Genomic DNA, 27,818 nt, shown 5'->3' with positions numbered 1-27,818 from the left:
GTGGACAGGAAAGCAACATTCATGTGTAGTGCCTACCTCTGCAGAGACCATGTGTGTTTAGTGAACAGGAAAGCCACATTCATGTGTAGTGCCTCCCTTTGCAGAGCCCGTGTGTTTGGTGGACAGGACACCCACATTCATGTGTAGTGCTTACCTCTGCAGAGCCCATGTGTTTGGTGGACAGAAAACCCACATTCATGTGTAGTGCCTCCCTCTGCAGAGCCCATGTGTGTTTGGTGAACAGGAAAGCCACATTCATGTGTAGTGCTTACCTCTGCAGAGCCCATGTGTGTTTGGTGGACAAGAAAGCCACATTCATGTGTAGTGCCTAGCTCTGCAGAGCCCATGTGTTTGGTGGACAGGAAAACCACATTCACGTGAAGTGCTTACATCTGCAGAGACTGTGTGTGTTTGGTGGACAGGAAAGCCACATTCATGTGTAGTGCCTACCTCTGCAGAGACCGTGTGTGTTTGGTGAACAGAAAAGCAACATTCATGTGTAGTGCCTACCTCTTCAGAGCTTGTGTGTGTTTTGTGGACAGGAAAGCCACATTCATGTGTAGTGCCTAGCTCTTCAGAGCCCGTGTGTTTGGTGGACAGGAAAGCAACATTCATGTGTAGTGCCTACCTCTGCAGAGACTGTGTGTGTTTGGTGAACAGGAAAGCCACATTCATGTGCAGTGCCTACCTCTTCAGAACTTGTGTGTGTTTTGTGGACAGGAAAGCCACATCATCATCCTCCTCGTCATCAGTTTCAGCCACCAGGGAAGACTCAGAGCTGGAAGACAGATCAACCCGTGGGTAGGGGGTGCCTCTGGCGGGTAGCTGGGAAGGGGCACTCTCGGATGAGGGAGAATCAGTGAGGGGCCACAGGGTGTGAAGCATGGTGGGGTCATCTATTGTAGTGGACAGTGGGTCAGGGGATCTGCACACACAGATACATGTACAAGGTAAAACAGGGTACATGTGACACTGTTTGTGCCTACCTGACAAGCTGGTGTTGCAAGCTTAGACATATACCTTTCAAGGAACGGTAACCAACACTTGTACTTAACAATTAACTGCTTGAAGACAAACAAAAAAGGTGACACTATGACAATTTCAACCATATCCACATTAAATAGAGTAAGATACGATGGAATATGATGTCAAAAATATGAAGTTTCCAGATCAAATTATTTTTAGCGTCATTTTCGTAAAAATTGTATGCACAATTTTCACTAAAAAAAGTGTTTTAGTGGTTGAAAAACATAGCCTTCTACAAGGCGCTCAAGCTTTACGTAAGGTTTCTATCTACGAAAAAATAATTGTGACGTCACCACTTCTCATATCAAAATCTACCTTAGGAAAAAAAATCTCATTTTGTGTACTAGTGGAAGTCAATAGCTTTCTTTAAGAATATTCTATCATCTACCCAGCTCTGTAATGATTATTAAAGTGAAACCTGATTTGGTTACTTTTGAAGGTCCATATTTTTTATTAAAGTTAATCGTAGTACAAGTACATTTACATGTACATGTATGGCAGGAAATGGGGATGCATCGCAGAGGCATTTTAGAATGTTGTGAAGGACTTAGTGCCTTACCCCAGAGATGACGGGGTGGTGGTGGTAGATGACTGTGACTCTCTGTTTCTGAAGTGGACCCGTTGTGGGGGCAGGCGAGTCATATTGGACACATCCAATGACATGGCCCGTCCGTGCTTCCCCACCGACTCCTGTGGCACTTCAAGTTCCGTCCCACACACTGTGTCTGAAGTAACCCTCCTGGTAACACACAGCACAGCTCAATCACATTCATCTTCAATCACAATATCAGCCAACCTTTCTATGTACCTTATGCTTAATACGTACACTTCCATTTCTACTAGTTTTTCCTACATTTTATAATTCTAAAAATTCAGTTTACAGTTTATATGTCATGTTATATAAAGCATACGGGCATTTATTTATTTACTTAATTGGTGTTTTACACAGTATTTAGGAACATTTCACTTGTACAATGGCATGCAGCATTATGATAGGAGGAAACCGGGCAGGGTCCAGGGGGAAACTCACGACCATCTGCAGGTTGCTCGCAGAACTTCCCACAAACAGGAAGGAAGTCAGCATGAGCTGAACTTGAACTCACAGCGAGTCTCCTGGGTCATAGAGCTTTGCTGGCACAATAACCACCTAACCAATATATGTCAGAAAAATTAAGTCATTAAATATGACTTGACTTGCAGGGCATTTATTTTAGTGAGAATTACTTCAAAAAATTTTGTCCTAATAACGATAAATTTGTCCACAAGTATAAGATAGTGTCCAATTTAAATACTCAAGTTCAATGTAAGTACATGTGTTGTATAAGGCTTGAATGGCTGAAAGTCATTACCTGGGTCTCTTGTGGCCTCCCACAGATCGTGACCTCACATGAGCTGGCTTGTGGCCCAAGCCTAACTTATCCTTCAGAACAGATGCCTGAAAATCAAAATGGTTTACACTGAACAGTCAGTCACAATGTAAACAGATAGATGCTGTCAAAGACGTGGGTTGTCATAGCAATCGAGCCTCCCCAAAACATTGCAGCTGTTTTCAGAAACAGCCACAGTGTACAGTGATGTGGTTTGGATTGATTCCTGTTTTATTGCTGTGCTCCACAAGTTTTCATTTACATGATGGCGGTCAGGTTTATGAGAGATGGAAACGAAGTAAACCACTAACCTTCACCTGGTATCTGACACACCTACTGGCGTTAAGCAGGCAAAATACGAGGGTCTGGATTCAAACTTGTGCTGATAGTCACCTAATACATTAACCATCAGAGCCTGTAATTCCCCCAGATGTGGTTTAGAACTTGTAAACTCTACTTGAACAAGAAAAGTGAAAAAGTCTTACTCTTTCACTCTGTTTTCTGATTTTGTTGAGGACATCTCTCCTGAAATCGTTAAAGATGACATTCTGTAGCTCCTCCAGTTTACGGCTCTCCATCTCCACAGTTGATTGGCTTGCCCCCAGTTGTCTGAATCCCAACAATCAGCCATCATTAATACATGTATGTACACAAACAATCATGTTATACTGCACAAGATAACATTTACTGCAGTTCTGTAGTACTCAAAGACTAGCTGAAGGCAAACCAGAAAAGAAATATATATGTTCATGTATTTATCTTAATCCCCTCCACCACCTTTAACATCGATTATAACAGATTATAAGATGCTTCTTCCTTTTTATCTATGACTTCACATAAAAACGGTTAATAGTCATTCATATTTAACTCAGTTAATCCAAACTTTGTTTCATTTAAGTATTCTGTTCACATCCATCATAATTTCAGATGCTACATGTATGTTTTGTGAGGTGTTGCATGTTCGTTCACCTGTTTCTAGCAGCTTCATCCTCTGTCTGGGATCTATGCTGGTGTCGTACACAAACAATGATAAACTATCCCAGGACTTACTTAAGATCCTGCACCACCCTGGTCTGTTCGTTCACCTGTTTCTAGCAGCTTCACCCTCTGTCTGGGATCTATGCTGGTGTCGTACACAAATAATGATAAACTATACCAGGACTTACTTAAGATCCTGCACCACCCTGGCCTGTTCGTTCATCTCTGTTTCTATCAGTCTCACCCTCTGTTTGGGCTCTATGCTGGTGTCATACACAAATGCTGGTAAGCTCTCCATCACCTGGGCTGACCGGCGAGACATTGTCTCCACCTAAACCGTAAAATTTTTAAGACATAAAACTTGTTTTTTTTCTTAGGGAGGGGAGGTGAGAAGGGCCTGTTAGGCTGTGAATGTGCATATCACTACTGTTTCACACCATACTCCAGATTTGTTTATGAATAATGTGATGGTCATGTAAATGGGCGAAGAAAGCCTGGAGGGGTCTACTGAGGGATTGCATTTAACTAAGTAAAACCCTGCTGAAGGATTCAAGAAAGGTTACTTGCTAACACCTAGTCACATTTTCCAGTGAACTATTTCAAATTTGTACTACTAACTGGAAGGGATATTTCAATCAACATTGCCATTTTTATTTTAACCCTTCTGTTTTGCCATCTACATTAAATTCCACCAGACATTATTCGTCATGCACTCTGTACATCACCATCACTGGTATCATTTATTCCTTTGTCTAGGATAACTTAACTCGATGCTGTGTGTTTACTAGGGAACGGTAGAGTAACAACATGCCTGTAATGACTGCATATCATCATCATCGTCATAGTCATCCTCTGCATCCCCTTTAGGCCCATCCTCTTCAATGTTATAGTCAGGTTGTCCTGCTAAAACCGTCAGAGTGCTGCCAAGGGCAGACAACCACTTCCCAATGTTTGTATCAAAGTGGACATCTATACCCTGCATTTGCCATAGGATGTTCAAAATCCACTTGGCATTTGTATCTGAACAGAAAACCAGGAAAACATGAAATCAACGTGTTTAATGTACATATTTATTATATTTGTGTTTTACGCCACACACAAGAATATTTCACTAATACAACAACAGCCAGCATTATGGTGAGGGGAAACTGTGCAGAGCCCGAGGAAACCCATGACCATCAGCATGTTTCTGAATTCACAGCGACCTCATAGTTGAGAGGTTCCTGAGTCATTGTTCTGTGCTAACATCTTAGCTACTTGGCCACCGAACACCTTCCATGCCCCTCTTCCCCACCAACATCTTTAAAAATTATGATTTTATTATGTACATGTAACAAGAAACTTTGATACAAAAGTAGTTCATGCATAACAATGGCACAGCTATGAAATGTTCAACCCCAGGATTGCTAATACACAGTCTGTTCTCACAGTGACTTTGACTAGATTGGGGCCAAATGACAGAGAAGCTTTTACACTTCATAAAGACCAGGCCTGGCAAAATATCTCGCACATATATGCTACATTACTGGAATAATGGACACTGTAAGAGTATTTAACAGACAAAGCACTATACGGTCACTTGCAACACACATGGTGCCATGATACAACTAAATCAGTTATCAAAAGTTGTGAGAAATGTGGAAATGTTGACACGATGCTTGTTTGCTGATAAATTCACAATGTACACGTGCATGTAATATAACATCTGAAACCCTTAACCTGTTTGCAATGAACAGGTACTGTATGGGCTTCTACATGTAAGTACCTATAAATGACCATAAATTTCGTCCATAACTATAACTTTGCCCATATTTCCTGATTCTGAGTGTTCCATTAATTTTAGAAAGGTTTATTTGCCTCTAAAAATGCACTTTTGTGGGCGAAATTTCGGGGCATTTAGGGTACATGTAATAAGCTTTGTATCCTACATTTACAATAACCAGTATGCATACATCTGACATACATCTGACATTAAAATAAGTACTTTCAAAGACTTCTAAAAAAATAATCCCAAAAGAAAGCTTAAAAAAGAATGCAAATCTTTCAACAAATTCAAGTAATTTCAAGGTATCTGAGGAGCAGTGGAAATTGTGAATATGGAAACATTAACACGTCATATCATCGTACCTGGTGTCTGCTTGCTGATGGTCCTGGAGCAAACCTCATAGGTACCCTCAGGGACATTACACACATTCATGATAGGACCATGCCGCTCATCTGGCTTCCACTCATCCCATGACGTCTCAAAGTCATCCGCAAACCGCAAACAGAAACCTGTACACGGATGGGTGAAAAATAACGCCACTTTAACATCAACTATACTGTGAATTAACACAGAAAGTAGATGAAGGGATCAGATCTTAACAGACTATAAACAGTATGTATGTTCAATACTAACAGTGTCATAATGCCACGGTATAAATAAAGCGTATATTGGCACTCTTAATTGGCGGATTAATGTACTAGCTATAATTTACATTTTTACATACATTAATAATTTTTATTTTTATAATTAATATAAAGTCAGCCACACATCAGAGAGGTCTCAAATGTTCTTACACAAAACATCTTTGAAGAATACACACATGACACGACATTTACATGAAGACTAGAAAAGTATGCCCTTTGACCCTCTGACCTGTGAACTTTCCCTTGCTGACCAGAGAGCCAGAGGAACAAGCAGAGATCTGGGTGTTTTCTATAGTCAGTACCAGGGCTGCTCCCGGTTCACTCTCCACAAATCTGCTGGTCATTTGGTGGCCCTGGAACATGAATGATTGAAAGGATAACAGAGAAAACCTGGCCTAGCACAAAAACATGTCAAATTTCCAAAAAGCCACCAACAAAACAATTTTAAAAAAGGCCAGTAACATACTTTCACACTTGAGGATTGAGGATTCTGCATGTAAAACATGTAGATATGAAAGCACAAGAGCTTTACAGTCAAATAATCACTGAGATCTCATTGTAAGGTGGCTGTATTCTTACGTGTGTGTTGGTGGAGGCTGGAACACAGATACCCAGGTCATCTACAGTTAGCTGGAGGAAGAGGGTGCTAAAGGCTGGGGCAGAGGCGGGAGCTAGCTGGGGCAGCTTGTCCATTACCTGCTGGGTGGCCCGCTGAACCTGGGGATCAAATATAACAGAAATTCCGACTAAAATACGATCAACATCTGACTACCACAAGATCGGAATTAAGGACTAAAATAAAATAAGGGAAAATTCACTATAATTGTGACTTCACAAAAGAAGTCTTACTGAATGACAACAAGCATTTCTTTCCAGAGACAAACAAAAGCAAACTGAAGCCAGCATAAGTGTACAGCGCACTTCAGATACATCTTTATTACAGATTCCAACTATTTACAGAAATCTACACCTGTTTAACACATGTAAATGTAACATGAGTGAGTGAGTGCTTGGGGTTTGACGTCATACTTCACAATTTTTCAGTCATATGTAAACAAAGGAGTCCTTAGAGTGCATGTAATGTGCCGCCTTGTTGCAGGACAGATTTCCACCACTCTTTTATATAGTGCTGCTTCACTGATGCATTATCGAAGGCAAGTAAGCCACTCCACCTGAGCCATTATACTGATACGGGTCAACCAGTTGTTGCACTTCCCCTTAATGCTGAATGCCAAGCGAGGAAGTTCTAACTTCCTCTTTTAAGGTCCTAGGTGTGACCCTACCCAGGATTGAACCTACTACCCCTGAAGCGGATGCTCTATGAACTGAGGTAAATGTAAAATGATCACACATACCTCCTTGTTAAGAGCCATTCTCTGTTCAGCCCAGTACTCATAAGCATGTCTGTAATTCAGCCAAACCAGGACAGCTGCAAACACAGGGCAAGCACAAAAAAGTGTTAAGGTGTTTTTAATGAACAGATATTAGAACAAAATAACGTAAGTTTACTTCCATATTTACTATTTTATTTCCAATGTACTGATGTTGTGCATAAAAGAGGAGCAAGTTTTTATATAACCGAGGCCATGTCTCAATAAAGCCATTCTGATTATATTTTAACCTTTATCAGCAAACAGGCTTTAGAAAAATAATTTAGTAGTAATACAGAGAAGTAGCTAGTTAATACCTTTGTCAAATGACTGGGGCTGAGCCAGGATGATGGGTCGTGTGAGTTTGATGAGCAAGGCCTCCTGATCTTCTGCCTGACCTGGGATCATCTCAGACTGTGGAAACAAAACACACTTTTAAATGATATAGTGTAGGCAAAGTACCCTATTTCTTCTAAAATTTGGGACACCTGGTCTGCTGATTTTAGCCAATATATGTTTAATTCTAGCAGGAATATTGAGTTTCTTTTTTCTTACATGGTCAGACAGCCTCATGAACAATATAATCATACCTTTACATTTCCAAAAGGCTGGTAAAGAAATGTAATATTCTTCTTTCAACACTACTAATAACTGTCCCAAATTTCTGAAGCATTAGGGAAACACTTCAAAAGTAGTCATAAAACAAAACTGCCAAGTTTGTTGGCATATCATCAACTCAAAAGGTAGTCACAAAACACATATATGCTATAAGGCAGACATACTATAATAGATGTATCATATACTGTAGGCATAGATGTACTATCAATTTAAAGGGTAGTCACAACTGTATCCCATTACCTCATTCATCTTCTACACTGTATTATCAACACTATATCACTTGTATGACTACAGTCAGGCTGAAGGGTAGACAAATACACCGAGAAACACCTTAGTCCTGGACACACCCCTGAATTACCTGTAAAGCATTCCGCAGTGCAATCTTGGTTTTAAAGAAAGCCATGGTTTGAAATTCTGGTTCAGCCTCTTCAAACATTGGATTCTACAAAACAATATAAGCATGTACATAAACTACAACACATACATATGTAAAAACAGAAAAAAAGTGGCAAAAATAATTTTCTATCGATGCTGTGACTTTAAAAAGCACAGAAACTTAAAAATACAGAATGCCATAAACACCGATATGTATACAGAAGAGCCTAGGGAGCCTTAAAACATCAGTGTATTTTCATATTTAAATCAAATACATTCATAGAAGTAGAAGAGGAGAGTTATGAAAAACAATCCTTCCACAAGATAGCGACAAAACACCTGAAAAGTACAGGGTGCCTTCATTTCTTAAGTAAAGCAATTGAAGGGAGCAAGTGAATTTCTCACAAACAATAAATGACAAACTTTTGCCAATAAAAGTGCAGTTTTAAAAGCAAATAACTTGGTGAAGGTTACATGGGCTAATTTTTAGGTCATTTACTGTAGGAAGATCATACGTGTACCTTTAGCAACTGTCCCAGGGCCAGGTTCAGTTCCACATGTGCTCTGATGAAAGTTTTCTGATTCTCCACTAAAAGTACAAATTAAACCACCACACATGCACATTAACATCACAGCTTATTTGCATGTAATTTCTGAACAAATGTGATGAATACATTTATTTATTTATACATTTGATTGGTGTTTTATGCTGTACTCAAGAATATTTCAGCCAGCATTATGGTGGGAGGAAACCGGGCTCGTAAAAACCCACCACCATGAGCAGTTTGCTTACAGACCTTCCCATGTATGCCCACAGAGGAAGCAAGCATGAGCTGGAATTGAACTCACAACTACCATATTGTTGAAATTCTCTTGGGTCAGTAATGAATACAAACACTGTTTTTACAATCTGAATCTATTTCAGTTCAGAATAATGCGACACAGACATCCAATAGACTCTTGAAAAGTCTGGTAGAGTATCTTCATCAACAAGTCCTGTACAGGTACATGTATGCCAGGGTTAGAGACTACCAAGGTAGTTACACACGACACACTACCCAATGCTGTAGAGTACTGTAGACATGTTCACTTTGTGACATAAGCTAAATATTTTTGTTATTGGAAAACATGACAAAAATGCTTGGCTCAATTTCTAAGTAACAGAAATTAATATTAAACGTTGTCTAACGTGTAATAGCCCCATACTCAATATATGAGCTATATGTGCCAGTGGAACCATCTGCTCCTGTCCTAAGAGCACATACCTTTACCTGTCTTACTGTCCACAGTGTCTGAGGTCTGTGTCTTGAGCCTGTTAGACAGCTCCAGCTCTATGGCCCCAGTCTCCAGCCTCACAGCACTAGAGGTCGGGGTGGTGGCTGTTATCTGGATGCCCTATGGGACAAAATAGATGACAAATAGAAGTAAGACACAGTGACTGACACAAAAATGAGCAGTGCAAGGACGAGGTATCACAGGTACATATACCCGACACTGCTAATTCCATCACAAATCATAATCATGTTACCCTGTCATTTATAGAACAATCTACACACATATGAAGAGTTCAGGCGCAAATGCAGAAAAACCCTTTTGCAACTTAAGACATTAAACAAATTTAATTCATGCAATTTTGAATTTGTCAATAAATTTGCTTTTGCTCTCCTAACTTTGCGATAGTTACATTTTTTTACATCATCACATTAATTTAGGCTCTTATCATGGTTAAAGGATATAGTCTGTTGGTTACACCAGGATTTGAAGCCTATCTCCACATCTGTAATCTCCACATATTACCACTGAGAAATTCCCACCAGCTGCTACTTGTGTGTGTATAAGCACAGGAATGTTGCTTGCTTTCCATGTGAAGGTGTTTCCTGCTGATATCACAGTCAACATCCGACCTGGACACCTGGAACACCTGTAGCCTCTGCCTTTAAAACTCACCTTGAAAGTGAAGAGGAGTGAGTACAGAATTGCAGGGGCATTCTCTTTGCTGATTTTGACATCTCCACCCCATGAGGCAAAAGGCTGCTCAGACCCTGACATCTTCTGCAGCAACTCATTAAGTTCCTGTACAAAAACAGAAAGAGTTGGTTTAGAGACAGCTCAAGCGAAAAACCTTATTTAACAGCTTTTAGATTATTTACAAAGTAGCAGAAAATCATGAATTTATTTCAGATCATTTCAGTGATTATTTTCATTTCAAAAATTATTTACACCTAGCAGTTTCCTACTTGTTTTTTTTTTCAGATTGTCCCAAAGTACCATACATTTTAAGCCACACTAATGTTCTTTTAGAATATTTCACTCATATAATGGCTGCCACCATTATGGTGTAAAAAAACAGATAGAGCCCTGGGGAAACCCACAACCATCTGCAGGTTGCTGACAAACTTTCCCACATACGACAGGAGAGGAAGCCACCATGAGCTGGGCTTGAACTTACAGCGACGGCATTGGTAAGTGGCTCTGAACTAGCATGCCAAATACCACACCAAAGAGGCCCCAATGCCATTAATGGAACATGTTGATCCATCTACTTGTTTCAATTACACTGTGACTCACCTTCATGAAGACTTTCTGTACAAACACCAGGTGATTGAGGAGGTCTGTGGTGAGGCTAAGCTCTAGCATGCCCACCTCTGCCACTGCATTCAGGTAACTGCCCTCCTTGATTGTCAGCCCCTCCACCAATCGCTCATTAGGGGCGGAGCTCACGCTGCTCTTATGGTGACGGTAATCAGCTGTGATGTGGATGGGAGGTAAGTCCACGCTGGCTGACGATGGGATTAGCGTCTCTTTTGTTGTTACCTACAAAGGGCAAGTACTATGATTTGTTGGTTGATACACTGATTCGTTAAACTGTTGATATAGTGTAATCTTGTGCACTTGACTGAATCAAAACTGTTTTCCAACTACATCAAGATCGCACAATTTTCTGAAAATATCTATTTATACAGGATGAACGCATGTGGCAAGTGGAAAAATTTTTATGTCTGAGGCAGCCAGGTTTATCAGAATTAATCAAAAGCATGACAACATAGTGACAACTAGGTAAATGATTCTTCCCGGCTTCCTACTACAAGTACATGTATCTCAAATGCAGCCTGCTTCTGTCGTACTGGTACAAAATATTCCTAGCTTTGCCTGCTGACAGCGAAGAGTGAATATACTGATCGTGCCAATCATAACCATTAACAGCTAGTCCACTGCTGTCCCACAGGCTCATCACAAGCATAACCACTAGCACACTAGTAGCACATTTGTAGCACACCATTCTGGTGACCATTGGGAACTGCTTCCTGTTATAACTGTATGTCATACATGTCATTCACCTTTGATTGAAAGCTGAGTTTGTGACCAGGCAAATCCACGGAGAACTTGGCTTTCTTTCCAGTAAACCCAGACACTGTTATCTTCTCTGTCTGTGAAAAAGAAGAAAAAAAAGCACACTGACCTGAAAACTACACTAAAAAGAAACACTGACAGAACATGCAATGATGCGTTAATCAGCAAAAAGATGATGAGAAATGTGGATAGTAACAAAATCAAAAGATTGACTTTTAGATTGACAAAAGATTGAAGTTATTCATTTGACTGGTGTCGACGTCATACTGAAAAATCTTTCTCTAATAAGACAGCAGTAAGGTTTATGGATGGAGGAAACCTGACAACCTGCTGACTTAAAGCCTCAGCTAAAGTAGCAAGAGCAGGCCCCGGGAACATGATGTGATCTTAAACTTAAGTCAAAATTTCAAATCACTTTAAAATTGTTATTTTTTATACAAGCTCAAAATATTTTTTGACGACTTAAATTCTGGGTAAATTACTGTAAAACAAATTTCAGCTAAAATAATGGAAGGAAAATATCAAGTTTAATGATTGAAATTTCGACTGAAGTTTTAGTTCGCTTCATGATCCCGGGTCCTGGATTTGAGTGATCTGAACCACAAAAAATCATCTTCACAAAGTTTACTTTTGTATATGTACACTATTAGCTACACCAACTGATTGGTTACATGAACGTAAAAGCTGAGGTTTCCTTGAAGTGATTCACATTTTGCCTTCACCTTATACTGTGCCTTGAGTGATGGCAGTAGAGCAGCCCCTATGCACCAGCCCTGTAATGTAGCGTTCACACGGATGTTAAACCCAGAGGACTTGCCCACAGCAGCCTTGTGGAAGCGGACATGAGACTCCTCACTGGGGGCCTCTTCCTGGGCCTGGGTAGTTGACAAGTTAGACTCTGTGTCCATCATTGTCCGACTGCCAATAGGAAAAGGCTTACTGTAATGCTACACAGTGGCAGATGTTTAATAAATACAGCATTTTAATATCATAAACCGTTAACATCACTGACCTGATGCTAGAACTGAAGTTATTACTATGCCCAGCTCATTTGCTGTCTGTCAGATCAAACTCTTGCTTTGCCATTTTGGAAAATAAAGTTAACATTTTAATTTACTTTAAGCACTTTCTATTTTTGAAGAAGAGATCATCAAACAGACCAGAAGCAGGTTTTCTTTCAGCTCTAGTAAGTGGGAAATAGGCGTTGAAAGCCGATACTTCATCTGATTTTAGCCGGATTACAGACATGGTTAAGGAGTGGAGCTCTTTTTTTATTAGATTGATGTTTCATGTCATACTCAAAAACATTTCACTTTTACGATGGCGGCTGGAATTATGGTGGGAGGAAACCACGTAGGTTGCTAGCAGATGTGGAGCTCTTAAAAACTCCTTCTCTGATAATGAATGGGCAAGAAATAAATGCAATGCAACCAAATGTACTGAATCTAGATATGTGAAGCTGAACCATGAGAACTACCTTGCTCTGGAGACAGGCCACCTGAACTCCTGCAGGGTACTGCTGAGTTGTCTGGAGCCTCGTGTCATCATTCCATGCAAGACCACAGGGTGCTGAGGGATGTTGATATCAATCACGCCAATGTCAATCAGGGCTGAGTTATGTTCCCTGCTTCTCCTCAGGATGGATGTGTATAGGCTGTGGCATGAGCCAATGTCAACATTGACCACAGTTCTGGTGCAGGGGGGAAAATACGAACAAAATGCTTGAATAACATTGATGGTATTATTTATTTATTTATTTATTTGATTGGTGTTTTATGCCGCACTCAAGAATATTTCACTTATATGACAGCGACCAGCATTATGGTTGGAGGAAACCGGGCAGAGCCCAGGGTAAACCCACAACCATCCGCATGTTGCTGGCAGACCTTCCCACTTATGGCCGACAATGGATCATCTATTTTCTTTTCAAAATGGGTTTGTCTTAAGATAGATGTGTGTCAGCTGTGGCAGTCACCCTTAGCACTGACCACATTTCTGAAGGGGAGAAAACAAGAGCGAAAAAACTTTAAGAACAAGATTTAATACAATTGTAAAAGCAAATGCCACGATATTATATTTATATTCATACTCAGCATGGTTAAACAACTCAAAACTTTTTCATTAGTAAGAATTTCCTACCTGTACTGCATTCTGGGAGGCTGGCCTTCCTTAAGAACAATCATTGTGTGGCCAATGCAGGTTGTTACTGAAGAATCGGCCGACTTCCGCTTGGGCAATCCTGCATAACAAAAAAATGGAAACTGTATTTTGAAAATTCCACAAAAAGTGTGCATTTTTTAACCACTTTTTATTTTCTTTTTATCTTGAGCATGAGTATGTTCTGAATTTTTTTTTCTTTCATCATTCTCTGGAATCATCATCTTTTTTTTGAGACAGATGATGTAACAAAAGCACTTTTGCAAATTTGTAGCCATAGCACTTATCTTTGACATTCTTCTTGTTTGGTTTCCCTAACATTGCCACAATGCTTACCTCTGACCATATCATAGCACCCCTCCATAACACTATCATAGTTCTTACCTTGGACTTTCTCCGTCCTCAGAAAATAAGCATTGCTAGTGTTACAGGTTGGGTTTCTCCTTGTATCCCCCACCATAAACACAGCCACAGTGCCAACCTCTGATCTCCAAGTATCAAATAATACAAGCACTGCTTACTTTTCACTTTTTTCATTATATCCCCCAATACAACACACAGTGCTTAAGACTTTTTCCTTGTATGCCTAAATATAAACCCTGCCACAATGCTTTTCTGGCTTTTTCTTTGTATCCCCAATATACACACATTGCCATGGTGCATACCTCTGACTATGATTGTATCCCCCAATCATACTGCCACAGTCTGTCTACCTCTGACTTTCTCCTATCTCCCACTATCAACGCAGCTGCTGTGCTGACCTTTGACTGTCTCCTTGTATCCACAAATATGAACACAGCTGCTCTGCTTACCTTTGACTTTCTCTTTGTATCCCCCAGAGACATGAGCATTCTGTAATTCAGCCTCTAGCTTGAGACCCCCCAGGGCAGCCAGTATCCTGACCTTCTTCACCTTAGCCACCCCGTACACCACAAGAGGAGTGCTCTCCCCTATGTAAATGCCTAAAACAAAGCACAAGTATTTATTTATTTAATTATTTAACGCAATAATTATACCATGACAGTCAGTTTTATGAATGGAGGAAACTGAAGTGCCTGGGATAAACCACTGACCTTTTGCATGTAGCTCACAAAGTTTCCCCCATGTGATGTAAATGTACAGATACGCTTACCATATTGGTGGAAACCAAGTAGTGTTCAACAAACATTAGACCATGCAAACAGACCACACAAACGAAGTCAACCATTTATTGTCAACAAGGCCCAGCAAACAGTGGGAGCAAGGAATCCAAAATTCTCTGTCCAAGGCTAGGAGTCTTAACCTCTCAACTATGACCCTTGACCCATTAAAATATACATGATGAGGACTGACATCATTCAGAGGTCTCTACTGGATGAGTGGGAATAACACACTGATAATCAAAGTATTGTAATTTTCTATAATATACATACACACTGAAACATAAATTTAAATCTTCATTTCAATATCAGCCCATGTGATGTATTTACAATGTTCCAAAGAATATAAAATAACACATGTTGTTAAAATTAGACACAGTGCAAAACATCATTATCTAATCATAACTGATACTACAGCCATACTTTGCTTGAAGCTTGTCCTGTTGAATGAGGTTTGAGCAAACTTCCCATCCATCTTTTCCTCATCGGCAGCTATAGAGTCCAGCCTTTCTCTGGTGTTCCCAAACTCCTTCATCTCTATCCTGCCTGCGGCTCTGCGCACTGCCCTGCTGTCATGGTCAGGCTCTTCCTGGATGACGGAGAGGCGGGAGGCATCACAACGCTTACTGACCGTCTTGGGCTCTGGCATGGTGGAGTAGAGAGCCAGCAGGTGGTACAGGGTCCTCCAGCACTGTGGGGTTGTCTCTGCAACAGACAACACAACAGGCTCAATAAAAATCACCATGCACATTAAGGGCAAATTGACCATAATTCATACTGTTCAATGGCACCCTACCATAGGGTTAGCCAGTAGACAGGTGAAATAGAAAACTGGTGCTATTTGAACATCTTGTTTTCAGCACTTTTAACATAGGACAGACAGGAGAAAATGAAATCTGGACACCCTGTTATAATGGCCTCGAAAAGGGATGTTTGGTCACTGTCTTTCACATTTCTGGCTCACAAAATATGCACAACTTCTGAGGAATTCCTGAATAGCCACAAATTCTGGCGTTATTGTATGCCTAATATTGATAAAACTCTTCTCATGTTTTCATTGACTCGAAGTACCGAATCCTTCTTAATAAGAGTTTCTTTTTCATTTTTGTGCATTCTTGCAGTTCTATGGTACACAATTTACATCCAATCGCACATTCCAAGTACACACTGGTATAAACTGAACCACAAACACAGCATTTTCTCCATATGATTTTTGCATCAACATCAAAAATATATACTGATCAAGATGTATTGCCTGAATGATAGTCTTAAGATTTACCTTTGATCTCATCTACTATGGTTTTCTCTGCCAGAGTAGGAGATGAGCTATCCACCATGTCAATTGTCACTGAGTCACTCAGGTTTAGGAGCGTTGGTGTAAGCGGTTCAGACTGGGATGAATCTTTGCTCGACTTTTTCTTGGAGAACTTATCAGTCTTCAGTTTCAATGCCAAGGCAAGTTTATCTGGTCTCTTAAGGTCAACAAACTTCTTACTCCCTGACCCACTTGTGGACTTGCTGCGTTTGTTGTGTTTCTGCTCTGACGGCTGACTTGTTTGGAAGGTTTGATGTGACCGTGAGGTCATTGGTTTAGGCTCCTGATGACGATGCTGTTTTGGCTTGGTTGTGGGCACCTGCTGATCAGATTCGGAACGTTGGGTAGATGTACTTGAAGTGGAATCCTTAGAGTTTTGCTTCCTGTGGGTTCTTGTCCAAATATCACTGGACCTGTTTTGTTTCAGCTCTTCTCTGGTAACCTGAATGTTGCTGATCATTGAAGCAAACTGATGCACCAAACGAAGCAAGGACATGTCTACGTTGAGGGTAACCGATTCTTTCTCCACCAAGAAGTTCACCTGGGTAGTGGCAGGCTTGGCTTCCAGTTTATGCATGGCAAACTTAAGACTGTGAGAGGACTTCTTGTTGGTTTCACCAGAGGTTTCGTTCCTTTCAAAGTCAATCACATCCTTCATGCCAATGTTCAAGTTAAACTTCTGGCAAAGAAATGCTGGAGAATCTGGAAAGATTTTGCGGATTTTTGGATAGGCTTGTGACTTGCCTTTTCCTTTGTGCTTCCCAACGTTCCTTTGCTCAGATTCCACAATCTCTATTTTCAGTGATTTAAAGCTTCCTTGCAGAGATACATTTCCTCCAAAGCGCTTCATCATTGCTGAAGACCTGACCTCTTCTACATGCAGACCTATGCTCTGAAGAAAGGGTTTGAATAAGATCTGGGCATCGGCAAGCTGGAGAATAGAGGTGGCCAGAGTGAACGTTTCTGAGCCTAAATCATTACGGCTGTCATCATGGCTCCAGTTACTCATGAAACCAGACATGGACGAATCTTGGCGAGAAGCCGCAGTATGCAATGCGGGGTGGAATGTTGAGAAATGCTGTCCATCTTGCTGGCGAGCCATCCATCGATACAAATCCTCATGCTCTTCTGGCTTCTTTAAAATGGAGTGTTTGGAAGCTCCCACCTTGAGTGGTGTTGTTGGTGGTGTCATGGCCCCTCCTTGGTCAAGACTGGACATGCTGCCTCCACCAGAAATGAAACTGAAATTGCTTCCGTTACGTTTCATGATGGAATGAGGTGCAAGCATGAAACCTTTCTGACCACCAGTAGGTCCTCGTTCTGGGGAGTCAATAACTTGAAATTCTGGCAGTGTGGTCACCTTGGTTTTACTTTGGGAGGCCTCCGTGGGGTCCCCTTCTACAGTTACCCCAGTCCCTTTCTGAGCCTCAGCCTTAACATTCAGGCTGTGATTGGAAATGGAGTGGTGCACGGATCCCCCTTCTGCGTCCAACAGGGACACCTTCTCATCCACAATGTCATACTGACTAACCAGGATGTCTCCTTCATCATCGTCTTCCACATTAAAGTCCGTGCTCCCGTCCTCCTCCGGGATAGAGAACTTCACGCTGTACGGTCGTACAGGCTTCTTCGCCTTGAAGGTCATGCCGGCTAACTGAGGCATGTAGAGGATGTTCTTCCACTGCCTGGTCAGAGCAAGGATGCCCTTCTGTATAGTGATGATTTGAGGGATAGTCTCAGCATTGATCGCCTCCTCAACAGGCTCTGTACCAACCTTCAGCATGTACTTCCTCAGAACTATCATCAGCTGACATGAAGGGTCCTCCTGTAATGTCTTAGAGAGCACGGTCAGCTTGTTGAATTTACTCTGAAAGACGCAGAAACAGGAGTATTATACGTTGTAAATTTTTGGTGCTTTTCGGAACCATAGCTGGACAGGACGTAAGATACAAATGTAGTGTGAAGGTCATAATATATGGGGAACATAAAAAAAGTGCTCTACATCTAGTAAGGTTGTGTGCGCTCAATGCCTTGTACGGCATGTGTGGGAGCTTCACATGTACATCTAGTTAGGTTGTGTGAGCGCTATACATGTACCTCATAAGGCATGTGTGTGTACCCCACAATTTCTCCGTGGACAAGAGCCGAATGCTAAGTTACTAATCAGATGAGGGCATAGCCTCAGTCAAAAAGTTAAATGCAGATGATGAGCATTTAGCTTGCAGATTGCTGTGAAACAGGATATGATCAGTCATTTGACATGGCTCACGTGGCTCAACAGAAGAACAATGGTGGACTCGGATGATGCGGTAGAGCAGAGTTTACTGCCAACTTTACTGTCAAACAGTGATGTCATTCTTTATGAGCTTCCTATCAACAAAAAATGGCTGAATCAGCTATAACAGATCAGTCATCATTTCTGATGCCATTCTGAGCAAACCACAGGGAAAAGTCATATGATTTATTAGCGCATATATAATGGGCTGTTTATGTATCTGGCGGAGCTGATGGCTTACCTTTCCCACACACTGAGTTTTTTATCTTGCCTGCCTGAAAATATCGAACAGGCTAGATACTTGACTCACTCACTAAAAACTGGGTACACACGATGAGGTTTTAGTTACTCGTGGTCAATAGCTGAGCATTTGGCTCTCGTCTGCAGGGGGTTAAGGTAGTGCATGGTTTATACTTTCTAAGGCATGTGTGTGTACTTCACATGTACATCTAATAAGGTTGTGTCTGCACTATACCTTGTAAGGCAGGTGTGTGTGCTCCACATGTACATCTAGTAAGGTTATGTGTGCTCTATACCTTATAAGGCACGTGTGTGCTCCACATCTAGTAAGGTTGTGCGTGCTCTGTACCTTGTAAGGCATGTGTATGCCCTGGACCTCAAGTGCATCCGTCATGATGCAGGCCATGATGGAACTAGTCCTCTCTGTGACTGTTCTAACTAACTCATTCACTGAAGTCATCATACGGTCACCAGGATTCAGCCAGGCATTGATGGCAGGGGTTGCAGTGCTCAGTAGGTTCCAATCCAGCCTTAAAATCAGACAAGAGGATGCTCACAACATTCAATAAATTCATACTGCAAAATATACATCTGTTGAGCACTAGAAATATGTATAAATCAATTTGTAATTGTTACAAATTTACAGGCTTCTCTTCATACAATGATAAATATTGGAAGAATAGAACAAGAAAATATTAATTCTATCCTATTACATTAGTATTTCCAAGAAAGGGTAATAACACTTCTTTCCATGTGCACTATAGCAAAAACTTTTACTGCTGTTATTGAACAATAATGATCTAGACCATTAATAGTGTTCATCTACCTGGTAAAATCTGCCTGCCTCTTCCTGGGCAATGAAGGTGGGGAGGCAAAGTTGAACCAGACATCTGTGAACTGAAGGATCAGACTGGAAGCATCACCAACCAGTGGCTCCACATGGGTCACACTGGGCAAGGATGTAGCGCTGGAGGGGATGGAGAGACGTGAGTCCCAGGAAGAAAAAGAGTCTATGCTGGGCATCACCCTACTGGAGTTGGTGCTGCTTCTGCGGTGCCCTGCTGGGGGCTCTGTCTCTGTCTCTATCTCAAAGTTGGTCTTCTCCTGCATCTCATTCAGGGTGCGCTCAATCTCCGCCATCTTCTCCTGGAAGGACTGGCTGGTGCTGTCCTTATAACCCAGCCTGCGCACAGCTGTCAGAGTGATGTCCTCAATTCCACACTCAAACATGATCAGCCCCTGGGTATCCTCCGTGTCATTCAGCCTTAACTCTTTGTTAGACATCCTTCTAGGGCGTTTAGGAGACGACTGGGCTCCCCCAGACGCAGGTGCCCTGGGATCTTTATCAAACACAAACATGACCTTGGAACGGTGGTCCGGTATAGCTGTCAGAAACACATTATCCGTGATTGCAGCTGCTTTGAACAGCCTCCTTAGTTGACAGTGTATTCGGCCGATCTGCAGTTTGCCCAGGGACTCTTCCCGCAGTACCTCCGCCACTTTCTCCCCCTCCCCATCTACCGGGGCAGGAATCTCCACGACCACTGAGTCCTTACTTTTCTTAGTGACAGCTCCAGAACTAAGCTTCCTGATGCTGGATTCTCGGCTGTTCTGGTGTGTGATCTGACAAGAGTGGTCATTGAACAGAGCCTGACAGGTGATATTGTCCACACACACACGGCCAGCATGGACACACAGGCCAGCTCCTGGATGTGGTCAAGGGCTGAGAAAGAGATAACCTCCTCGACCACAGAGGACTGAAGGATACACAAGTTGATCTAGAAAATAAAATGAAACCATCCTTACAGTAAGGAAATAGCATCAGTTACTGTACAAGGGAAATGACACAGGTTACCGGTACCTGTAAATATACCTTACAAGGGAAATGACATAGATTACCTTACGAGGGGAATGACATTGACTACCTTACATGGGAAATGACATAGGCTACCTTACAGGGGGGAATGACAAAGGCTCCTGTGCAATGACATGGACTACCTTACAAGGACAATGACATGGGCTACCTTACAAGGAAAATGACATGGACTACCTTACACAGGAAATGACATGGGCTACCTAGGGAAATGACATGGACTACCTTACAAGGGAAATGACATGGGCTACCTAGGGAAATGACATGGACTACCTTACAAGGGAAATGACATGGGCTACCTTACAAGGGAAATGACATGGGCTACCTTACAAGGGAAATGACACGGGCTAGCTTACAAGGAAAATGACAAGGGCTACATTACGCGGGCAATGGCACGGGCTACCTTACAAGGGAAATGACATGGGCTAGCTTACAAGGAAAATGACATGGGCTACCTTACAAGGGAAATGACATGGGCTATCTTACAAGGGAAATGACATGGGCTAGCTTACAAGGAAAATGACATGGGCTACATTACAAGGGCAATGACACAGGCTAGCTTACAAGAGAAATGACACTGGCTATATTACAAGGGCAATGACATGGGCTAGCTTACAAGGGAAATGACATGGGCTAGCTTACAAGGGAAATGACATGGGCTAGCTTACAAGGTCAATGACATGAGCTAGCTTACAAGGGAAATGACATTGGATAGCTTACAATGGCAATGACATGGGCTAGCTTACAAGGGAAATGACATGGGCTAGCTTGCAAGGAAAATAACAGGGGCTAGCTTACAAGGAAAATGGCATGGGCTAGCTTACAAGGGAAATGACATGGGCTAGCTGACAAGGGAAATGACATGGGCTAGCTTACAAGGAAAATGACATGGGCTGGTTTACAAGGAAAATGACATGGGCTAGCTTACAAGGAAAATGACATGGGCTGATTTACAAGGAAAATGACATGGGCTGGTTTACAAGGAAAATGGCATGGGCTAGCCGACAAGGGAAATGACATGGGCTAGCTTACAAGGGAAATGACATGGGCTAGCTTACAGGGGAAATGACATGGGCTATCTTACAAGGGAAATGACACACATATACACATCTAGGCTACTATATATGTACTGGGAAAACTATTGGCTTACAAGGAAAATGACATGGGCTACCTTACAAGGGAAATGACAGGGGCTAGCTTACAAGGAAAATGACATGGGCTGGTTTACAAGGAAAATGACATGGGCTAGCTTACAAGGAAAATGGCATGAGCTAGCCTACAAGGGAAATGACATGGGCTAGCTTACAGGGGAAATGACATGGGCTACCTTACAAGGGAAATGACATGAGCTACCTTACAAGGAAAATGACATGGGCTGGCTTACAAGGAAAATGGCATGGGCTATCTTACAAGGGAAATGACATGGGCTAGCTTACAAGGGAAATGACATGGGTTGTCTTACAAGGAAAATGACATGGGCTAGCTTACAAGGGAAATGACATGGGCTAGCTTACAGGGAAATCACATGGGCTACCTTAGAAGGGAAATGACATGGGCTATCTTACAAGGGAAATGACACACATATACACATCTAGGCTACTATATATGTACTGGGAAAACTACATGGAATAATGAGACAACAAGGGAAATGACATGGGTTAGCTTACAAGGGAAATGACAGGGGCTAGCTTACAAGGAAAATGACATGGGCTGGTGTACAAGGAAAATGACATGGGCTAGCTTACAAGGAAGATGACATGGGCTAGCTTACAAGGAAGATGACATGGACTACCTTACAAGGGAAATGACACACATATACACATCTAGGCTACTATATATGTCCTGGGAAAACTACATGGAATAATGAGACAACAAGGAAAACAGCATGGGCTGGTTTACCAAGAAAATTACATGGGCTAGCTTACAAGGAAAATGACATGGGCTGGTTTACAAGGAAAATGACATGGGCTAGCTTACAAGGAAAATGACATGGGCTTACAAGGGAAATGACACACATATGCACATCTAGGCTGCTATATATGTACTGGGAAAACTACATGGAATAATGAGACAACAACAGGTAATATCTTTCAGCAAAGACAACTGTACTGACCTCACTCAATAAAATTTTTTTTGCATGCAACAACGTCTTGACACCATTATGACTTTCTAACCACTGTTAACCACTGCACTATATAACTGGACTCCTGAATACATCAAACATCTTAGCAAGAATATAGCTATTTGCATTATATCACCATTCACTTCTGTTTCATATGTGCATTATATCCATACAAGCATAAGGCATTTATTAGAGTCACCTTAGAGAGAGAGATGAGGGCCTGTAGACTAGAGGTGCGCGTGGCCGTATTATCCCCCTTGTTCACCTCCCCAGAATGGTCCACCTGGTCAGACGAGGGTACCTCCTCCTCGTCCGGAGTGTCAGCGTCGCTGTGAACTCCCTGTTTGAATGTATTCTGCTGCTTGACTTTGTCCAGGCAGAGGCCATGCAGGAAGTCAATCACTGAGGACGGGTGAAGGACATTCAAGGCTGGAATCACTGCCTCCACATACCTGACAAAGAGTGGATTTGTTTTATGGTTGTTTATTGCCATACACGAGAATTCTTTGTGTATACATTTTCTGGGTGATGGAAACCAGCATGCCTAAAATAAACCACTGACCTTTGGCAGGTTCCAGTAGGACTTTTGCACATATGACATGCAGACTTCTATGATATTTTGTGTGGGACATGTAGCCTTCAATGAACATAACACTGTACAAACAGCCGCAAGGGCATTACACATGGCTTACAGTCACCAAGACCGCACAAGCAATTAGCGCAGAGAATCTAGAAATTCCGTGTACAAGGTCATGACTGAACTCTCACTTCATGATTCATGGTTAAGAATTCAACTGTTTATAGTGAGACACAAGATCTGAGAGCTTCTGACAGTTGATGCTAATGTGAATATCGTTACAAACCATTACTAACACTTGACTAGACATTAATCCTTCTATGTTTTTCATATGACTATTATTTGCGAAGAGTGCACTGGGTAGACCTTAGTTCAGTTGACTCTGAACGATGATATCCTGCATTGTGCACACACACCTTTGTATGGACTCCAGCAGCAGTGGGGTCAACATAATGTCCACAGATTCCTTAATCTTCACCACGGCTGTCGTCTTAGAGGTGTTCTCTGCTGCAGCAAGCTCTGATACATCTGTGCACCAGAAAACATGGATCAGGTATTTATATCATAACTGGTTATTTTAGCTGGTGACAATCAACACATTTTATTCACTACTGTTTAAGTGTAAAACAAAATCAATTTATTTATTTATTTATTTGATTGGTGTTTTAAGGATCCTCAAGGATATTTCACATATACGACAGCAGCCAGCATTATGGTAGGAGGAAACCCACAACCATCTGCATGTTACTCGTAGACCTTCCCACATACCACAGGTGAGTAAGCCAGCAAGGGCTGGATTTGAACTTACAGTGACCACAATGGTGAGAGGTTCTTGTGTCATTGTGCTGTGCTGGTCAGTTCAATAATAATCTCAGCCATGGAGGCCCACTAGGTACAATCGCTACATAGCCAGATAAGTGCCTGAGTCCTCATAAACCACTCTGCACTTTATACTGACAAAATGAACTGAGAGCTTGGAAATGATCCCATGAAATTTATACTGGTCCTGACATTCCTACGAGTATGGTATATCTCTAATTTTTCATTATTTGATCACCTTTCTGTGTGAACTGTTGTACACAAGGGTGTACAATTAGTTGGTGAAAAATCCTGTTAATTTACATGTGATTCACTATAAATTCTTCACAATGATTAACTGGTAGCAAATTCCATGAAATTATCAGTCATTCAATGTAGTAGCATGATTACATAAAATTTATTTTCTATCAACAGCAGAGTGAATTGTTTACAAAAACTGATTTTTTCTCAACAGCAGACAAATTCCATAAAACTATTGGTGGCTTACTGTAATTACATGGTTATGTGTATATCTGACAGTCTAAGGACTGCCTTCTGACTTACCATCCCTCTCAACAGGAGTACTGGAACCAGTGCTGTCACTGGACATGTCCCAGGATGGTCTCCTGGCCTCACTACCTGGGGACTCTGGGGACAACGCATGCCTCACCCTGCTCTTCATAGAGCTCATAGTGAATCCTTGCCTAGTGGGGAGAAAGTGGGGGATCCAGGATGGGGGCTGAGACAGGATGTGGTTAGACACAGAAGAATGTGACTGGAATGATCGGTCATGCTTTAGCCCAGGGCGGTGGAGGAGGTACGGGAGGGGCGGGGGAGCCGTCCAGTTCTGGCACTGAAGCTGGGTCAGGTGGCTGGAGTAACAGGACATGAGGATTGGTGACTTAGTGATGGCTTGGTTGATCTGCCCGTGGAGGTCCACCAGGGAGAAGTCCTCTGGCAGCTCCTGGGATCCAGTCTCTGTGGGTGAAGACCCTGCTGACATGTATGAGATGGTGGAGCTGGAGAGTGAGGAAGAGGAACTGCCTACGTCTAACACTGTCTCTCCCTCCACGGTGTAGTCGCTGAGTCGAGACACGTCCGTGGAGCGTGACACCAGTGTCCCATCGCGGTCATCCGTATCATTGAGGTCCAAGTCTGGGATGCTGTGCAGAAGACCATGTCGCTCTAGCTCCGGCGTTGTCATCATGTCTTCGTCAGCGGTCAAGTAGTTCTCACTGTCTGCCGATGCGCTGGACTTCAGGCGCAGAGAGTTGCTGGAACTGAGATGCCCCAAAAGGGGACTACTAAGGGACTGTTTCGACGAGGACCTGTCAAAGTTTGTCCCCACACTGTGGAAGCTGAGGATAGATGAGCGGGAGTCTCGCCTGTCCCCTGTGATGGGTGAGGCATGTTGACTGTGTGAGCCTGTCATTCCACTCAACCGATGCGTTCCCCCAGGGATACTGCTGGTCGGGGAGCTCCCTAGGCTGAACTGTAACGACCGGCTGTCTGAGGACGCTGTGGCAATTGTTGGGCTGCTCATGCTGTCCGTGTCAAATGGATCAGGTATGGGCCCTTCAGGTAAATGCTCACTAGGTATGCTGGGACTGACTGTTGATATTGAGCTGTCACTTGGATTGTGTCCATCAGCGACAAGGAGGACATCTGACTCTGAGTCTTTCTGTGGATGACTGCGTAACACAACGCTCTGCTCGCTGGACAAACTGCAGGTATTGCCATGCCTGAGGTCATCTACAAGAGTGCTGTTTGTCATGGGGGTTTCGGGGCTCATGTACCCACGAGTAAAGGAGAAACCTTTACCATTGGGGGACTCGGGGATGGCTGTACTGGTCACTTCAAACACAAGCCTGTCCTGGTGTAACAAACTCTGCCCAAACCCAGGATCTGTGCCTGCAGGGAATATCTGAAACACTGCCTTAGCCATGGTATCCTTTGTGTACCGCTTCGGGTAGAAGAATCCTACCCCATTTCTGTTCTTCCCAAAGAACTCGCAACCACCCTGGCAGCCACACTTCCCCAGGTGTTTAGGGGGTGCATCAATCACGTCCTCTGGCCACAGTAACCAGAGCCTGCGTGTCTTACTGTCATGGAACTTGAGGAACTCATCCTGTACAAAGTGGAACTCTGGGCTTGGCAGGGCCATAGCAGCTTCCAGGTTCACAGGTCCCAGGGAAAGACCCCCAGACTCCAGCCAGGTGTCGGTACTGTCAGTCTCTGAGCGGACGGCAGTTAACGTGATAAACTGTCTCAGGTAAATGTGCTCAACCACGGCGGTGATCCCAGCCCTGGTACTGGTGCCATGTAGGTTACAGGTGGACACACGGGCAGGGAACAACTGATAACATAAAACAGGACATTCCATACACTAAGAATAAAATTTCATTCTGTAAATTACCAAGATGCAAATTTCGATACACATAAAAGTGAGAATGAATTCTTAGAATTTCCACCAGTGTAAATCTTGTTGAGCTGTTTTAATATCTTTTAATGTATTTGTGTAAATTATAATCCGCAACAGTTTTAGACCACATTAATATATGTGTGATAAGTTGCTTCTAAGGTTTGTATAACACTTCCAACATACACAAATATGGTGCACTTACACAAAAAACAGCACACTCATAAAGTAAACATGTTACACTTGTACAGTAAACACAATACACTTTATACACCATAAACATGCTGCTCTTGTACAGTAACACAATGCACTTTATACACCATAAACATGCTGCTCTTGTACAGTAACACAATGCACTTTATACACCATAAATATGCTGCTCTTGTACAGTAACACAATGCACTTTATACACCGTAAACATGGTGCTCTTGTACAGTAAACACAATACACTTTATACACCGTAAACTTGGTACACTTGTAGAGTGAACACAATACACTTTATACACCGTAAACCTGGTACACTTGTAGAGTGAACACAATACACTTTATACACCGTAAACATGGTGCTCTTGTACAGTAAACACAATACACTTTATACAACGTAAACCTGGTACACTTGTAGAGTGAACACAATACACTTTATACACCGTAAACACGGTACATTTGTAGCATAAACATGGTCCACCTGTACAGTATACAGGATACACTTTATACACCGTAAACCTGGCACATTCGTACAGGAAACAGGATACAATACAGAAAAGACAGTACGCTTTTACAGTAAACACAAAAGACCTTACTCAGCTAACAGGATACACTTCTTGAGTACAGAAGTGTAATGAGAACTGACAGCCCTCAACTAATAGATACATTGGTTTTATCTCACTGAATAGGCGTACTGTGGAATGCACTGTTTCAATAGTCTACCTAGCATTTTGGTTTTATCACTGGTAATAAAATATGGGAGTAAAGCTAGTTGTATCTTCTGAAGACCTTCTGAACAACAAGCTTCCAGAATACAAATATTCTTACCTGGAAGTTAAGGGCACTCCCAGACTCCACCACAAACAGGTTGATAGAGTCGATGGACGCTCGTGTCATGCGATACTTGATGTCTTCAGAGGATGGGCAGGGGAAGGGGAGACGGGAGGAGTGGCCACACTGGTGCTGGGGTAACATGTGCTGGCACAAGGTGTAGGGGACTGGCCGCTGAAGCCGGTTCTCAGGGTCATCCACCAGCATTACAAACGTTATCAGGAACTCAGAGATGTTCTGGACCTGAGCAGGGAGAACAGCAGGTTTGTAAACAGCTACAGTCTGATTATTTAATTATTTTTATCTGACTGATGTTTAACTCAACACTAGATAATTATACAATCACAGTTTTATGGCTAGAGGAAACCGGAGTG

At 42.2% G+C, this 27,818-nt stretch overlaps 1 protein-coding gene across 1 annotated transcript in view; it reads right to left on the bottom strand.

Annotated features, from left to right (window-relative positions):
• The window catches only part of LOC135472920 (bridge-like lipid transfer protein family member 1), an 85,526-nt gene that overhangs the window by 35,168 nt on the left and 22,540 nt on the right, over nt 1-27,818 (bottom strand). The window contains 30 exon segments of the mRNA XM_064752652.1: nt 689-925; nt 1,586-1,765; nt 2,376-2,461; nt 2,879-3,002; nt 3,560-3,702; nt 4,183-4,391; nt 5,499-5,645; nt 6,010-6,133; nt 6,360-6,497; nt 7,136-7,209; nt 7,468-7,564; nt 8,127-8,210; nt 8,665-8,732; nt 9,409-9,538; nt 10,091-10,216; nt 10,712-10,957; nt 11,482-11,571; nt 12,217-12,412; nt 12,972-13,184; nt 13,634-13,733; nt 14,464-14,613; nt 15,214-15,495; nt 16,070-17,972; nt 18,970-19,150; nt 19,447-20,297; nt 20,300-20,398; nt 22,815-23,067; nt 23,609-23,720; nt 24,555-26,346; nt 27,442-27,687. Of these exon segments, the coding sequence (XP_064608722.1) occupies nt 689-925; nt 1,586-1,765; nt 2,376-2,461; nt 2,879-3,002; nt 3,560-3,702; nt 4,183-4,391; nt 5,499-5,645; nt 6,010-6,133; nt 6,360-6,497; nt 7,136-7,209; nt 7,468-7,564; nt 8,127-8,210; nt 8,665-8,732; nt 9,409-9,538; nt 10,091-10,216; nt 10,712-10,957; nt 11,482-11,571; nt 12,217-12,412; nt 12,972-13,184; nt 13,634-13,733; nt 14,464-14,613; nt 15,214-15,495; nt 16,070-17,972; nt 18,970-19,150; nt 19,447-20,297; nt 20,300-20,398; nt 22,815-23,067; nt 23,609-23,720; nt 24,555-26,346; nt 27,442-27,687 (8,681 nt within the window).

This window comes from Liolophura sinensis, chromosome 8 (genome assembly GCF_032854445.1).
Source record: "Liolophura sinensis isolate JHLJ2023 chromosome 8, CUHK_Ljap_v2, whole genome shotgun sequence".
Classification (NCBI taxonomy): domain Eukaryota; kingdom Metazoa; phylum Mollusca; class Polyplacophora; order Chitonida; family Chitonidae; genus Liolophura; species Liolophura sinensis.
Note: the sequence above shows the minus strand (reverse complement) of the source record. Positions and strands in the feature narration are given on the sequence as shown.